Source organism: Biomphalaria glabrata, chromosome 8, assembly GCF_947242115.1.
Source record: "Biomphalaria glabrata chromosome 8, xgBioGlab47.1, whole genome shotgun sequence".
NCBI lineage: Eukaryota > Metazoa > Mollusca > Gastropoda > Planorbidae > Biomphalaria > Biomphalaria glabrata.
Window position 1 is genome coordinate 8622126 of NC_074718.1, and position 16184 is coordinate 8638309.

At 34.3% G+C, this 16184-nt stretch overlaps 1 protein-coding gene across 5 annotated transcripts in view; it reads right to left on the reverse strand.

The window, feature by feature from the left end:
- Window positions 1–16184, reverse strand: part of LOC106064388 (teneurin-m-like) — a 100660-nt gene that overhangs the window by 19532 nt on the left and 64944 nt on the right. For 4 of the 5 annotated variants that reach the window (XM_056037537.1, XM_056037536.1, XM_056037534.1 and 1 more), the window contains exons 9-23: window positions 15460–15644; window positions 15021–15147; window positions 14588–14689; window positions 13621–13815; window positions 11830–12048; window positions 9230–9412; window positions 8925–9071; window positions 8461–8668; window positions 6942–7061; window positions 5619–5904; window positions 4666–4933; window positions 3809–3949; window positions 3086–3338; window positions 1523–1755; window positions 412–569 (exon numbers count right to left, since the gene is read on the reverse strand). In XM_056037537.1, coding sequence (XP_055893512.1) covers window positions 412–569; window positions 1523–1755; window positions 3086–3338; window positions 3809–3949; window positions 4666–4933; window positions 5619–5904; window positions 6942–7061; window positions 8461–8668; window positions 8925–9071; window positions 9230–9412; window positions 11830–12048; window positions 13621–13815; window positions 14588–14689; window positions 15021–15147; window positions 15460–15644 — 2825 coding nt within the window. The remainder of the gene's footprint in view (window positions 1–411; window positions 570–1522; window positions 1756–3085; window positions 3339–3808; window positions 3950–4665; window positions 4934–5618; window positions 5905–6941; window positions 7062–8460; window positions 8669–8924; window positions 9072–9229; window positions 9413–11829; window positions 12049–13620; window positions 13816–14587; window positions 14690–15020; window positions 15148–15459; window positions 15645–16184) is intronic. The other variant, XM_056037538.1, reaches the window with a different exon arrangement.

Consider the following 16184-nt stretch of genomic DNA (forward strand, 5'->3'; position numbering starts at 1 on the left):
TGTGTGAAGTTTCAACTTGATTAGAGAATGGAAAATGGGAGAAATAACGTGTACAAGATTGCACACAGACAGAGTTAATATAAGCTTTCTCATTAATCCTTTTATTTGCAAACCACTACAGCAAGTGGGTTCAGTACTTTAATAAAGGTTATTCTCTTGCTTTCCAAATTGACGATGGCAACGTTGATTTGACCTCATTAAACCAAATTGATTTTTGGATTTATAAAGTTTCATTCGTGCTGTGTAAAAAGAGCATGCATTACTCTATAATTCGATACCAAATATAACATTTTCTGATAAAGAAACAAACAAGTTAATGAGGTTTAATCATGACAGAGTAGTGAAATACAAATGAGCCAAATGATTAATTCTACTGGAACCAGGAAAATAATTACGGAAAGAGTTACTCACTTTCTCAGCTGACAATATATCATCACAGGGTGTGGGAGTCCATTCTCTAGGCTGATCCTGCGTGCCTATAAGTGTAGTTATGATACCATCAGGGGTAATCTTTCTTATGTTAGGGCCATCAGCCACATAAATGATGCCATCCTTGTTGATAGCAATACCTGAAATATATATATTTTATATTCAATAAAACAGTCACTGGCTACTTACAAAAAGGTAATGACCACTTGTTCTTTATGCACATAATGTGATAGGTTTGAATGAGAACACAAGTCATACCCACTAGATTAATTAAGAACAATAAACAAGCACAAGAAAAGATATTACTTTAAAAATCAACAACAAAGGGAAAGGGAAAGAAATGCTAATTACTGCCAGTTATCTGAAAATGGCAGACTTTAACTCTCATTCTGTTCTATAAAACAAAATTAATTAATTAGTACTAATTGATTAAATAATTGGATAATTTTGTATTGATCCATATACTGTCATCGACTATAAATAATTTTGCAAAATTTCCCCTTGATCCGAGAATGTGAAATGGGAGAAAACATGTGTCAAAATGAAATTAGGGTATATATATATATATATTATATATATATATATATATACACAAACATCTCTAGTTACCTAACATTTATTCCCCTTATTTTGATATCAAACTAAATAATTAGTCCCCAGTTATTAATTAACTACTTTGTTGATTTTTTTGATTGGCTCATGTCTTGTCAGGTGCAATGACTAATTTCCCCAAGTTTCAATCTGATCCAAGAATGGGAAATGGGAGAAAAACCATTTTCAAAACTTTTTACTAGACAGACAGTGAATTGATATAACTTAGTCAAAAGCTTTCAATGCTGCTAAGACACATTGACAAAACAGAAAGGACAAAACACATGACAAAAAGTACAAAAACATCTAGGTTCTTAATTAAAAAATGAGAAATCTTTATATCTGAGTGTTAGAGATATAAAAAAAAGAAGAAGTGTAAAGCATTCTAGATACAGACACAATGAAAGCTCTAAAAATATTTAGAAAAGAAGTGATTGATTCTTTGTTAGATTTTCTGTTCACTTTCACTAACAAAAAATGTACTTTACTTCTTCCCTCTTACCTTTGGGATATCTAAGTCTGGCATTCACAGCCGGCCCTCCATCGCCGCACAGGTCAGCCTCCCCAGGGGTGCACTCCTCCCCATTGCCAGCCACCACTTCATAGTTATCCAACAGATCTGGCACTGGTCCCATAGTCCTGACACGAATAATCTTGTGGTTCATGAAGTCTGAGATGTACAGCCTGCCATCTACAGGGCTGACAGTCATGTAGAATTTGTAAGGTGTTGCTTTACTGTTGAATAGAAAAGGTTGGAAGAAGTGAAGCTCAACTTACAACACATCAGACAGCAAGTTACAACACATCAGGCAGTAACTTACAACACATCAGACAGTAACTTACAACACATCAGATAGCAACTTACAACACATCGGGCAGCAACTTACAACACATCAGACAGCAACTTACAACACATCAGACAGCAACTTACAAAACATCAGGCAGCAACTTACAACACATCAGACAGCAACGTGCAACACATCAGACAGCAACTTACAACACATCAGACAGCAACTTACAACACATCAGACAGCAACTTACAAAACATCAGGCAGCAACTTACAACACATCAGACAGCAACTTACAACACATCAGACAGCAACTTACAACACATCAGACAGCAACTTACAACACATCAGACAGCAACTTACAACACATCAGACAGCAACTTACAACACATCAGACAGCAAATTACAACACATTAGACAGCAACTTACAACACATCAGATAGCAACTTACAAAACATCAGACAGCAACTTACAAAACATCAGACTGCAACTTACAACACATCAGACAGCAACTTACAACACATCAGACAGCAACTTACAACACATCAGACAGCAACTTACAACACATCAGACAGTAAGTTTAAAAAAGGATGTATGTGACTATCTTTTTGTCTCTAATTCCAGTTGTTATTTTAATTTAGGACAAAATACTTTATAACACTAACTTGTGGCTATACATATACCCAACTTTTAAAGAGGCTTCTCCAGTTAGACAAACACCAACTTTGACTATGTAAAATGACCTATCCCACTTTATTGCCAATATTAATGTCGACCAACAGCTTGCAAGCAAAGGCCCAACCATATTTCGATCTATGTGATGAAATGTTTGTTTGTAAAATGTTTAACATGTTTCAGATGTTCCTTCAGAGTTGATGATAATTTACTTCCTAGTCTGAACCTCCCCCAGGACGAAGGTGGATGGCAGCAGGCAGGGTATGAACCCAGGACCATCAATTAGGTTTTGGAGGTTGTATCTGAATAAGTACCTCCAACAGGTTTCTTTTCAAATATAAACATAACAACATATTCTAAAGTGTTTTCTAACAGTTTTAATTATTGTTATCTACTTCAGAAATAGAGATAGTCTATTAGTGAGTTTGGTTAAGCTTTGAGTAGCATTGTATGAACCATGTAATCACAAACTTATTTAATATTGTTTGATATAAAAAAAAAAAAAAACAATGTGTCACAATGCAATGACAATCATATGCTCTGGGACAGCCACACAAGCATTCTTCTTTCATGTTAGGTAGGGGGGTAATGGATTCACTAACCTCATCTGTAAAATACTGGCTATTTCTTCTCTGAGGGGGGAAAGTTTTCGTATGAAATTGTAGTCGCCAACATAGAGACTTCCATCTAAGCCAGAAGCTAAGGCCACTGGACTAAGAAGGCTGTTGTCCATAGCTTTTCCATTGCACGATTCACAGCTTAGCTTCCTCTTTTGGCCACTGCCTAGTATGTTGATAATTTTCTTAGGCTTTTCTTTCAAATAAATGTTAGTGCCATCTCCCTTGTGTAGTATACCTTGTAGTATAAATAGAAATAATGCCATGTGTTTGAGAGTCATTATTAAAGTACACTAACCCTAACCCTATTTACTTCGCAAATGTAGATTATTACATACAAGCCTAAATCTCCTCCATAATGCCAGGGTTCAAACCCTGGAACACCAAGATGATAGCCTGAAGTGAATACCACATGATCAGGCAACCAATGTATACACAGTGACAAAAAATATAGAGCAAAAACAATCTTCTATTGGATTTTTTAGATACAATTTTAAGTTCTTTCCCAAAGATTTCATGAATTAAATGATTCCGTTCTAATTGATGATTGGCACAATGTGGAGAAATAAACTTAAATATTAAACTTAGTTATTATTACCATGGTGTTATTATGTCAGAAAAAGACTAGCAATTTTTTTTTTTAAATAGCAATTTTTAGCATAAAATTCATAAAAGAATTGTCAATGTTAAGAATAAAATCCAATCTACCTTCTTGATAATTATAAGTGTGATGTATGTCTAAATTCCATCCACCAATGTGTGATGCCGTCATGTCGTATCCATTCAGTGTAGCACTGCGAGTTTCCCAGTAAATATGTTCACAGCTTAAGTACTGATAACCAACATAGACTGAAAGAAACAATGCCAAATCAATGTTGAATGATCAAATCATCAATCTTATTATAGTTTGGACACTAAGCTAGATAAGTTTCAGTCTTTGTTTTACATGTTTCAGATATTCTTTCAGAGTTGAAGATTATTACATTCTAGCCTAAACCTCCCATAGGAAGTATTCAGTATTGAGATTTACAAAACACTCCGTTAAGCAGAATGGAAGTGATGGTGTTTTTTAAAGGAAAATCTTTAAATTATAGATAACCAAATTTTACACTAAATTTATCACAAGGGGGTGGAGGGGAAGTATGCAGTCACTGACTATTTTTAGTCCACCTGAGAGTGAGGCAGATTTGAAAGTAAAAAAAAAAAATAAAGTTATGACAATCTATAATTAGTATTAATGAAATCCAAAAAAAAATATTGTGTTTTCAAAATGAAATGGCTTTTAAGTGAGCTTCAAACTCAGCTGATTTAACTCAAAACTCTTTTCCAGAACCAACTGGAAATATCCGTGTCAATGAACGTCTGTTGTTGTTTTTTAATAAATTTCTAAAGAAGTTTTGATAGCCTAGCTCAACCTTGACATCATTTAAAAAAATAATATATATTTTAATCCTTTGACAGTGCTTTTATAATTTTTACTAAGATGGTCTAAGCCTCACTATTGCAGCAATGACAGCCACCACATGCTTTATAATATTTAGCTCACTGATTTGAACCTATTTTACCTCTTGCTGTCACTATGCCATAAACTTTCTGCTTGTAGGCGTTGAGTCTGTCCCAGGCAAATGTGTACTTGAGGTTAGGGTCAGCTTCAAACACTTTTTTCAGCTCCACCCCCTGAACTGAGACTCTGAGGTGGACCATGGACAGGGTGTGTGGTATGGTACTGGGAGTCATCTGTATCATGATTAGGGACATGTAGCCCGAGGACTCGGAACTGTGGTAGACCAAGTGGACATTTGTGCCTGGGATCTCTAGACTTTCTTGTAGCACCTGTACAGTGAAAAAAAGACTACATTTAAGAATATATATCTAATTAATAGAATTGACCTGCTTAGCCTATGCATGACTAGAGTGAACATGATCAATATATATAGTTTTGTAAGTTGAATGCATAGAAAAAAATATTCTGTATGATAAATATGTCAAGCTTAAGATCAAGCTAAAGAGAGTCAATGTGCTCTGTATTGTGTTGTGTCTAAATTTAGAAATGATATAGCTCTATGGCCTACTATTTATGTTATTACATTGTGCTTAAAATGTCAAGCACATAGTTTTCCATTTAACCAAAATGTAATACTTTTTGAAAACTGGTAAAATGTTAAGTGAAAATTTCTACATTTTATTAAACAGGCCTCAATATTTGTATTAATACATAGACCCCCATTTAGACTCCTACATGTTACCCTCCGTGTGTATAATACGTTTCAGAATTATCTACAGATTATTAGTGTAAAAGAACTAAACTTATCCTAAAAATAATGTAGAGTCAAATTATAATCCCTATGTTTCAACAAAAAATTGCTTATTCATTTTACAACAGAACTGATAACCATTATTTTGTCAAAACTTAAAAGTTTAAATTAATTAGAGATTTTTAGTAATGACTGTCAATCTTCCTCATAACATAATTAGTCACCTCAAATAACAACTATGCATGCATTTCTCTACACTGTACCTGTGACTCTGGGATGACTGTACTCCTGTCTGGACAAGCCCCCAGTTGTGTGTGCTGCCAGGTACTCAGCACAACTGGACGCAGGAGGTAGTGGTCGTGGTTGTTGTCAAAGTTGGAGCAGGAGAGCCCAGGTTTCAGGTGGGCCTTGCTCTCAATGTTCATCACTATGGTGTCCATGGTGATGATCTGATTCCAGGGCACCAGAACACTCGACGTCTGGGCTATAAAAGGATCCCTGACAAATTCCAATGTCACTGATCCACCACCATTGACGAGAATGTCAAACCTGAAAGTTATGTTACATAATTTAATCAGTAATTTAATTCAAAATAAAGTTTAACTTTTTTTTTCAAATGAGGATCAAGATAGTAAAACAAGTAAAATAAAAAAATAAAAAATACTTTAAAAAAAAAGTTCTCAATGCATAACATTTGTGTGGACCAGTTGGGAAGGGGGCAGGTGAAGAGGGTGAGGGTTTTTAAAAGCAATTTTAAAAAAAAAAAGGTGTTCGATTTCAATTCAAGCTGAAGAGCTCAAGCTGACACACTAGCCACTTAGCCAGCCAGCAGGTTTTATAAGATTTTAGGGTTATCTATTGTGAGCTCAACCTGACACACTAGCCACTTAGCCAGCCAGCAGGTTTTAGAAGATTTTAGGGTTATCTATTGTTAGTTTCAAATTTTTAAGTGATGACTTAATTTTCTACACAAGGCTTATGAAACAAATATAAAACAAAATTAATTATGATTAATAAAATATTTGGTCAATTTTCGATTGATTCATGTTTTGTTAGGGGCAATGAATAATTGTTCAAAGTTTCAACTTAATCCAGAATTGGGAAGTGGGAGAAATAACATGTACTAAATTCCATCCAGACACACAGATTGATATATATCTGAAAAAAAAAAAAAAAAAGTAAAGGCACCCCTTTCAGATCCTGCAAAACTCTGGGGGCAGATGATGTAAAGCTTGTCTGTTTCTATGGCCCACAGTTAATGAGAGTGTTGAGTGGCCAGCAAAATGACCAATAGTATTTATTTCTCCAATGCATGTCAGGTACTAGAGTTAAGTGGTTAGGGGCATCCACAAAATTCAAAATCCCAGTCTTTACCAGGATTTGAAAATGCAACCCCTTAGTACAGAAGCCAAGTGCTTTACCACTCAGACACCATGATAACAAGACTTTAACATTATTAATTATCATTACAGCTACCAAGCATGCAGCAGCTTTTAATTGTGGAAATATGTGGTACACATATTTTAAAATAGTTAATTTTTAATATATACAGAAACACAATGTAGTTCAATAAAGTGTTCACTTACTGTCCTTCTTCTCTGGTGATGGTAAAACCATAAAGAGGCTGCGTCACAACACCTACTCTAACTCCAATTAAAGGTGTTCCATCTGAAGTCTGCACTCTGCCTCGAATAACTGACACTTGGCTTAAATTTGAAAAAAAAAAGAAGAAAAAATTAGCTTGGAATAATTTTGTTCAATTATAGTTTTTGCATTATTTTCATAAATTATGCACAAATAGCATAAAAACTTGTATCTTCATCTGTCCTTTGTGTTCTTTATGGAAAATTGGGCCTCAAAGTAATGTTTCTCTTTTCAGACCTTGCTATCTATGGGCCAGATGTTGTAAAGGCTATCTGTTTCTATCACCAACTGCCTTTGCTTTTCCCAACTAATGTCAGGTACTAATTTGAGTTGGGTGGACTCAGGAGAGTCCTAGAAAAACCAAAATTCAAAATCCCAGCCTTCATTTAGATTTGAACCCGAGAGCCCCTCAGTTAGGAAGCCAAGAACTTTACCACTCAACAACCACGCCCCCATAAAAGCTTGTATGCTTTTTAGAAATAATGGCAAAGCAATTGATGATAAAAAATCATAAGAAAGAATATTTTTGAAAGTATGTCTGTATTTTAGAGATAAAGGTTGGAATTACTATAGTTAGAAATAATTGCACAATATTTAGCTTATTAGCATCCTTTTAGCCAATCAATGTTTCTAGAATTTCAGAACCAACTGTTAATCAGCTACCATTTATTCCACAAATAAACATTGTCTACTCTTTGAATATCTTATTAAAAGAACAAGATTTTGAGTTATATACAAAGTAACTCTTTAAGATTTCCATATTCAGGTTTTGAGCACTTTGGCACAATTTAGGCCATGTCATGCCCAATTTAAGATTTCCATGTTCAGGTTTTGAGCACTTTGGCACAATTTAGGCCATGTCATGCCCAATTTAAGATTTCCATGTTCAGGTTTTGAGCACTTTGGCACAATTTAGGCCATGTCATGCCCAATTTAAGATTTCCATGTTCAGGTTTTGAGCACTTCCGCACAATTTAGGCCATGGTGCCCAATTTAAGATTTCCATATTCAGGCTTTGAGCACTTTGGCACAATTTAGGCCATGTCATGCCCAATTTAAGATTTCCATGTTCAGGTTTTGAGCACTTTGGCACAATTTAGGCCATGTCATGCCCAATTTAAGATTTCCATATTCAGGTTTTGAGCACTTTGGCACAATTTAGGCCATGTCATGCCCAATTTAAGATTTCCATATTCAGGTTTTGAGCACTTTGGCACAATTTAGGCCATGTCATGCCCAATTTAAGATTTCCATGTTCAGGTTTTGAGCACTTTGGCACAATTTAGGCCATGTCATGCCCAATTCAAGATTTCCATATTCAGGCTTTGAGCACTTTGGCACAATTTAGGCCATGTTGTGCCTAATTTAAGATTTCCATAATTAGGTTTTGAGCACTTCCGCACAATTTAGGCCATGTCGTGCCAAATTTAAGATTTCCATGCTCTAAAAACTTGTTATTACCTTTCATTGAATGAATTCCTGGGTGCATCTATCTGGACACTGTTCTCCTCAATTAGAAAGCGCATTTTGTCTAGAAATGAAGCTGTTGGTGCTGGTGCATTGTTTCTGAGAAGTATCTCTTTAGGATCTGGAGATGTCTGGCAATAGGCACTTTTAGTGCAAGTTAATGTATTGCAGCAGTCTGGATCCAAGCAGTCAACAAGTCCATCTACAAGTAGTAATAGTGACAATAAGTTCAAATTTTAAAAGGCCTTTTTTAATAGACATATACAATTAAACTACTCAATTAAAATAGAAATAGAAAAGCGGAGATGCTAACAATAGAAGCTTAGAAGTAAATTACCAAATATATTAAGAGTGTGCACCTTTTTCAATATCTTGTGAAGAATGTAACTTATATGCAAGTATTGTCTGGAAAAAATACAATTTTCTACCATTATCAAGCGATTAAAAGAGAGTCCTACCGTGATCATTGTCCATCTTGTCTGAACAGGAAGTCTCTTTAGCCAAGCCGCAGTCCTCACCCTTCCAACCATCCTTGCATTCACACCTCCATCCTTCTCTAAACCTCCTGCAGTTGCCATGGTTGTTGCAGTCTGAAGGGCAGCCATCTATCAGATAGAAGATGTTGGTGATGTATATACATATAATTATTTAACCATAACATTATGACATCGAACTCAAAATAGTCATTACTGTGCCAAACCAATGAATAGCTTTTGTCCCTAGTAAACAACTGGTCTCACTAGTTCTCAAAGTGCCAACTTACCTATGGTGCAGTGTTTCCCATTCCAGCCTTTGTCACAGTGGCAGGTTCCATTGTTGCAAGAGCCACGGATTTCACACCTGTGGTTACACTCCAGTTGGTCACAGAGTGCCCCAGCCCAGCCAGAAGAACAAACACATCTCTGGTTCTCACACTTGCCATGTATACATTCCAAGCGACAAATTTCTAGGGGGGAGAAACAAACATGTTATGGTCATTATTAAATAGAAAAAAAGACTTTGAAAATCAATCACTTGCGTCTTTGAAAGTCAATGATGTACAAGAAAATAAGTTGTCATAAGCCTACTGACAGGCTTTTTTTTTTTTTGTCTGATAGTAATTTCTTTTCTGTTGCTCTAGCCAACAACATTGGACAGAGAGGTTTTAATAGTAAGTTAATTAGTGCTCATTATTTGCCTTCTATGTTTGCTTGTAGCTAATGACTTAAGGCCCAAATTTTTTGTTGATCCAGTATTGTATTTCTCTATTAAGTTAAATATAAAAACAGATGATTCTGTTATATTTTTCATCTACACATACCGACAATAATAATAATAATAATAAATCTCCAATATCAGTGCAATTTGTTACTGTACACAAGTTGACACTATCTCAACAAAGAATTGCTGTTACACAAGGCTAGAGACGAAATACAACTGTATCATTACATTAGCCACAACATTGAGAATTAAATGTAAAAACAACTTAAAACATTTGGCAACACAGATTTCAAAAAGACTACATTGTACCAAATATTTCCCCTCTTGTTATTACTCTATTGACAATATTTTATGATAATTAGATATGGCTTAAAAAAAAAAAGAAAACATGACTACATAAGTCAATGTTTGTAAAACATTTTTTAACCACATAAAGAGGACACTACACATCTGCCCAGAAAAAAACAAACATATAAATAAAAAAAAAAAGTCTATTACTTTTGTTGCATTGTTTTTTCCAAGCGATTCAGAGATAAAATAATAATTATAACTGGGTGAAAGCAGTAGCGTCAAATAAAAAGGTTTGATAAACAGGTGACTGAAACAATTCATTACAGCACTATATTTCTGGAGATAAACTTGGCATTATTAAGGAAAGTAAGAAGATCAAGAAGAGGAATCATGATGCATTACTTTCAAAGTTGGGATGGTTTACTTTTTACTTTCAAAGTTGGGATGGTTTACTTTTTATGTTTTCCCTCTCAAGTCCAAATCTATAATCTATCAAAGAGTAAAACTTAATGGAACAGTAGTAAAAAAAAGTCTAAAACTATATTCAGCAGAATACTGACATAGAAAAAAGGAATGGGGACAATTGTGTCAGATATAACTGAAAGTAGGAAACTAAAGAGAAACAAAAAGCCTTTGAAACTTGAAACCAAATATTACTTGCTCTTAACATTCTTAAATAGTTTTTAACACTAGGTTAATTATTTATATCAATATTAGTCAGATTTTAATTTTCATTCAAAATGTACATAATTACAAGCAATTATCTACACTGAACCTTTTTCTTATATAATATTGCTGTTGTTATGTCTGTTATCATACTAAAGAGACATCCAATAATACCAATATTGTTTTGTAAAAAAAGTGAAAATACAAGCAGTCTTTATACAAGAATATTTCAACTGTACTGACAAAGCCAAGAAGGAGGACATCATTTTAAATTCACAAGGCAGTCAACTACAGAGCAATCCTGGAGAACCATGACACTACTATTACAAATATTTTAAACCAAACATAATCAAATCTTTTATACACTCACAATTCCAGATGTAATCAGTTCGATTCTGCATACACAGAACAATATGGAATAACTTGAAAAATTAATCCATAATACCTTTTGTAACGATATATATATATATTACACTTCCATAATACAAGATGTAACTATTACTAATATCTTTTAATGTATAAGATATAAGAACTTCTACTGTACACCAATATTACCAGAGACCAATCCCTTCTATTCAACTTAAGCCAGACATAAGTGAAAGCCAGAGGTCATGTTACTCATTTATAATCTCTAACCACTTTTAAGCACCTAAATCAGTAAAGACCAACATTCCAACAAAACTTTATATCAGAAAGTTGTAAAGGCCTAAAGAGAAGAGAAGTATCATCATGCTCACGTGTACGTCCTATTAACCTGTAAAAAACAAAAGAGAAAAAACCCCTAAGGAGCAAACTAACCGCCACCATCTGTTGTTATTCACATGCCAAGGAAGACAGATATTAGGCACAAATTACTGAAGCTCATTGTTACAAAACTTATAAACAATAAACAAAAGTAGATCATCAAAAGGAATGGCATAAGATAAAGAAAAAAAATTAAAACACATACTACGCTCCTTTAGAAATTAGCACCACACTTAAGTACTCAGTGAAGAAGACAAAACAAAATAAAAACAGCACATGACAGGATAAGTATGGATGCAGGTAGTAGATGAGCATTAGTTGCAGCGCAAACTACTAGAAAAGAAACTAAAAAGAAACAGAAAATGGTAGGTCAAGGATTCTCAGAATGTTGTTATTGACAACTACGGTACTCCAAACCAAAATCATTCCCTTTTTTTTTTTGTTCTTGCTGTTGCAGGTTACCTGTCTCGCAGTTGAGCCCTGCAAAATGGCGGCCACACTCACAGCGCTCTGTCTGCACGTCATACAGCCCTCTGCCGGAGCAGCTCTTTGAGAAGCAGAGCTGGGTCACATTGATTTTATCTTCCACGTTACAGTCTCGACCCTTAAACCCTCTATAGCATCTGCAAGTGCCCAGCAGGCACACACCATTGCCTGAACAACTGGGAGCCATACAGTCCACTAGAGTATAGACAAGGAACAAGCTAAGCATTTACCAGAGTCAACGTCAGCAGAAAATGTAGTTGGGAAACTATTAGTCAAGAATGAAATCTTAAAACATTTTTACACTTAGAAAAAATTTTTTGTTAAAATGCTAATATCTTTATCTACATAATAAAAAACATAGTTACATAACACACACACTAATTTACATTGAATTACTTCACTAAAAACAAAAGACAAGTAACTCAAGCGACCAGGCAACGTCAACCCACAAAATTAGACACGTTTCTGGTCATAACAAAACTGCAGTTGCCCAGGACAACAAGTGGACTGCAGTGAACAGCTACATTCAAACAGTGAACAGGTTACAATATAATGAATAGTTGTTCAGAACAGAAAGCCTACAAGAACAGAACTTCTTAAATAAAAAGTCAAAACATGAATGCATATATATTTTATTTCAATAAAATAAGAAAGTATTGCTTTGTATTACATGAACAGCTAAAAAAAAAAAAGTTGAATTGCATGTAATTATGTGTTGATGGAAGATGAAATAACACAGGAATCTCTCATTAATTGAAACTCGCTGTTTACAATTGAACAAGGTCAAAGCTCAATCAAGTATGAACTGAATTAGGTATAGTTGATTGAATGAGGCCCAAAGTGTCAGAAGAGGTGACTGAATTTTGTAATGCATCATTCTTCCACCTAACAAAACTCTTCATTAAACTTACATCCAAACATACTATCAGATCTATATACAACTCTATAATACTATCAGATCTATATACAACTCTATAATACTATCAGATCTATATACAACTCTATAATACTATCTTGGGAAAAATTAAGTCAAACATAGTGCCTCGGAATAATATTTAGGAAAAATTAAGTTAAACATAGTGCCTCGGAATAATATTTGGGAAAAAATTAAGTCAAACATAGTGCCTCGGAATAATATTTGGGAAAAAATTAAGTCAAACATAGTGCCTCGGAATAATATTTGGGAAAAATTAAGTCAAACAGTGCCTCGGAATATTTCAAAGAGACATTTTAATTGCAACTTAAGTAAATACACAGAAAACAAGGAAAAGTTATACATTAAACACTGAACCATAATCTTCAAATACAAAAATAAAATCTAATAAAATACTCAGAAAGACAAAGATAAAGTCACATTCCTCGTTCCATATGCTAGGACAAATTTGTATAAATGCTCCTTCTTCCCTAGCGCTATTAAAGCATGGAATGGGTTGCCTGAGCTAGCCAAGATAACCAGTGACTTGGCAGAATTTAGGTCATTGGTTAATATGCATGACTGAATGCATGACGCGTAGGACGTAATCATCTTCTTTTTTTGAAGTAACGTCTGTATTATATAAGATAAGAGTTAAAACAAGCTTTACAGTAGAAGTTGAAGAGACTGAAGCCCAGACAATTTTTGTTCTTCTGTTAGCTGAAAGTAAGATCTGCCTATAATATTTTATATCAGTATATACTAAGTTAATATTTTTCTCAGCAGAATACAACAGAACAGCTGGATTATGATAAAGTTTAAAATTAACAATGGAAGATAAAATGTTGACTTACCTATGCCACAGTCAGGTCCCTGAAAACCTTGGAAACAAACACACTGACCATTGATGCAGTGACCATTACTGTTACAGTTGGGAACAGCACATTCAGACTCCCTGAGATCACATTCAACACCTTTCCATCCTTGGTTGCACATACACTGACCACGCAGGTAAACACCATTACCGCTACACAGCAGTGGACACACACCTAAAAGATATTTATATACAAATCCATCATAACATAGTTATAATCCACTTTTACTGTTTTTCATAAACAGCTACTATGATGTGTCAAGGTAAAAAACAATTTTAAATAGCAGCCCAATAAATATAAAACTTTTATAATAATTTTTTTCCCCATATTTTTCTTTAAATGGAAAATACAGAAACTAGACATACAACTATTCTATATCCCCCCCCCCCCCCACTTTCCCCCCCAAAAAATTGCATGAATATATTCATACAAAACTTTTTACTTTATTTCAGGTATAATATAAGTCGTTTATAATATAATACAAGCCTATTATAATATAACTTGTTTGAAAGCCGAATATATCTGGAACCTCAGTGAATAATCAATTTTTAAATATCAAGTTTTCATTGTTTTTTATATTAGGCTCTATCAAAAGGAATGCAAAGTATCATAAACAAATAATGAATCCATTGTTAAAATTAAAATCTTTACAAATTTTATACTTAGTTGTATTCTTTTTTTGTTCAAATTAAAATTTTTTAGTTTGTTTAATACAAGGTTCATATTTTCAATGAGTTGACACACTTTTTATTTTATCTGCAGAATAAATTGAAGCCTGTTATGAACTGTGATCTATCTGCTGTCATATACTAAATTATATACAGATTTAGTCACACAAGCATTTGCAAAGGGAAAAGATTGTCTCTCGGAGACGTAAAATGCCAAAGGAATACAGATTAATATAACACTAGTCAAACCTAGCAAACAAATAAAACACAATTCAAACCTTGAGAACAGTCCCAGCCAGTGTAGCCAGGGAAACAGCGACATTGCCTGTCTCTACATTCTCCATTGCCGTGGCAGTTTTCTGGGCAGTTGGTGTCCATCACTTGAAAAAAAATAAACTGTTCTTTTGAAATATTTTTCTTACAAGATTTACAAGAAAAGAAAGTACAGTATGAGCATTATACACCAAATCATTGTTCAACTGATTTATCAAAGCCAAAATATAAGACTAATTAAAACTCATAAACTGATAAGTTATCTTTAACAGTTTGGTAAATTAAATTAAATGTGAAACTGCCTACAGAATGTCTAAAGAGGATTGAGAGCTATGTAAATGGCTTTATTGTTAAATATGATTTCAAATATGTTCTTTGAAACTTGTTTCATGTTATTGCATTTACAAATAAATATTGATAATTAAAATGAGTTTTTACCATGAGGCGCTGCTGTCAATATGACTGACTGATATGTCTCTCTGTCATTATAAACTCCTATAAACCAGTCACCTTTATCCAAGAACTGTACAAGCGCTGTGTCTCGAGCAAAATAATCATTTCCTAACTTTAAAAAAGAAATGAAACAGATAATTTATAAATCTAAGAAAAAATTATTTGAGTCTTGTTAAATGCTATCAACCTTCATAAACATTACAACAATCTAAAAAAATTTGTTATATACAGATTTATCAGATGTTTTTAAAATAATTTTGATTTTTGCTTTGCTGTTTGTTGCAAGTTTTAAGTTACTTTGTTTAACAAAGTTCATGTAAGATTCTCAAAATGTGAAAGTCCCAACTACTAAGACTCTGGCTTTATAATATTATAACATCAGGTATAAAAAAAAATCAGGTATAAAAAAAACCCATTAACTTACCAGAGCCCTCTTTGATCGATGCCCCACTCTAGTTCCATCAATAACCTTAAAGAAGTCAAACTGTACATGAGTCGGGGGCATGCCTCTCCTCCCATAAATCCCCATCATAGCATCACCAGGAACAGTCAGATTTATCTTCACACTCCCAGACACTCTTTGGTCTAACATGCTGATCCAAAATGTCCCTAAACAATAGTCAAAACGCTGAGCTGCTTATTGAATGATGAAGTTGTACATAAAGTTACATCTGTTAGGAGTATTTGTGTGTCAGAATACCTCAACAATGTGTTTATGTTTCAGTTAAAAAGCAATGTCTCTTTAAGTTATGTTACTAAGCTTAACAGTTGTAAGTAAGTTCCGCTCTCAGACTTTGCGATCTAGAGGGCAGATCATGTAAAGATCATTGAGGGTGTCATGTGGCCAGCACAATGACAAACCGCCTTTACTTTCCCCGACTAATGTCAGGTACCCATTAGAGCAGGGTGGACTCAGAGGCGCCCAATGACCGCAAAATTAAAAATACCAGTCTTCACCAGGATTCCAACCCAGGACCCTGATTTGAAAGCCAAGCTCTTTACCACTCAGCCACTGTGCCTCCTTTTACAGTTATGGGTAAAAGGATTTGAGCAGAGATGTACTGGCAGAGCATCCCAGCATAGAAACCTTCTCCCAGCTCCTCCAAGAAATATTCAAACACAAAAAAGTGTAACACAGAGAAATGCTTT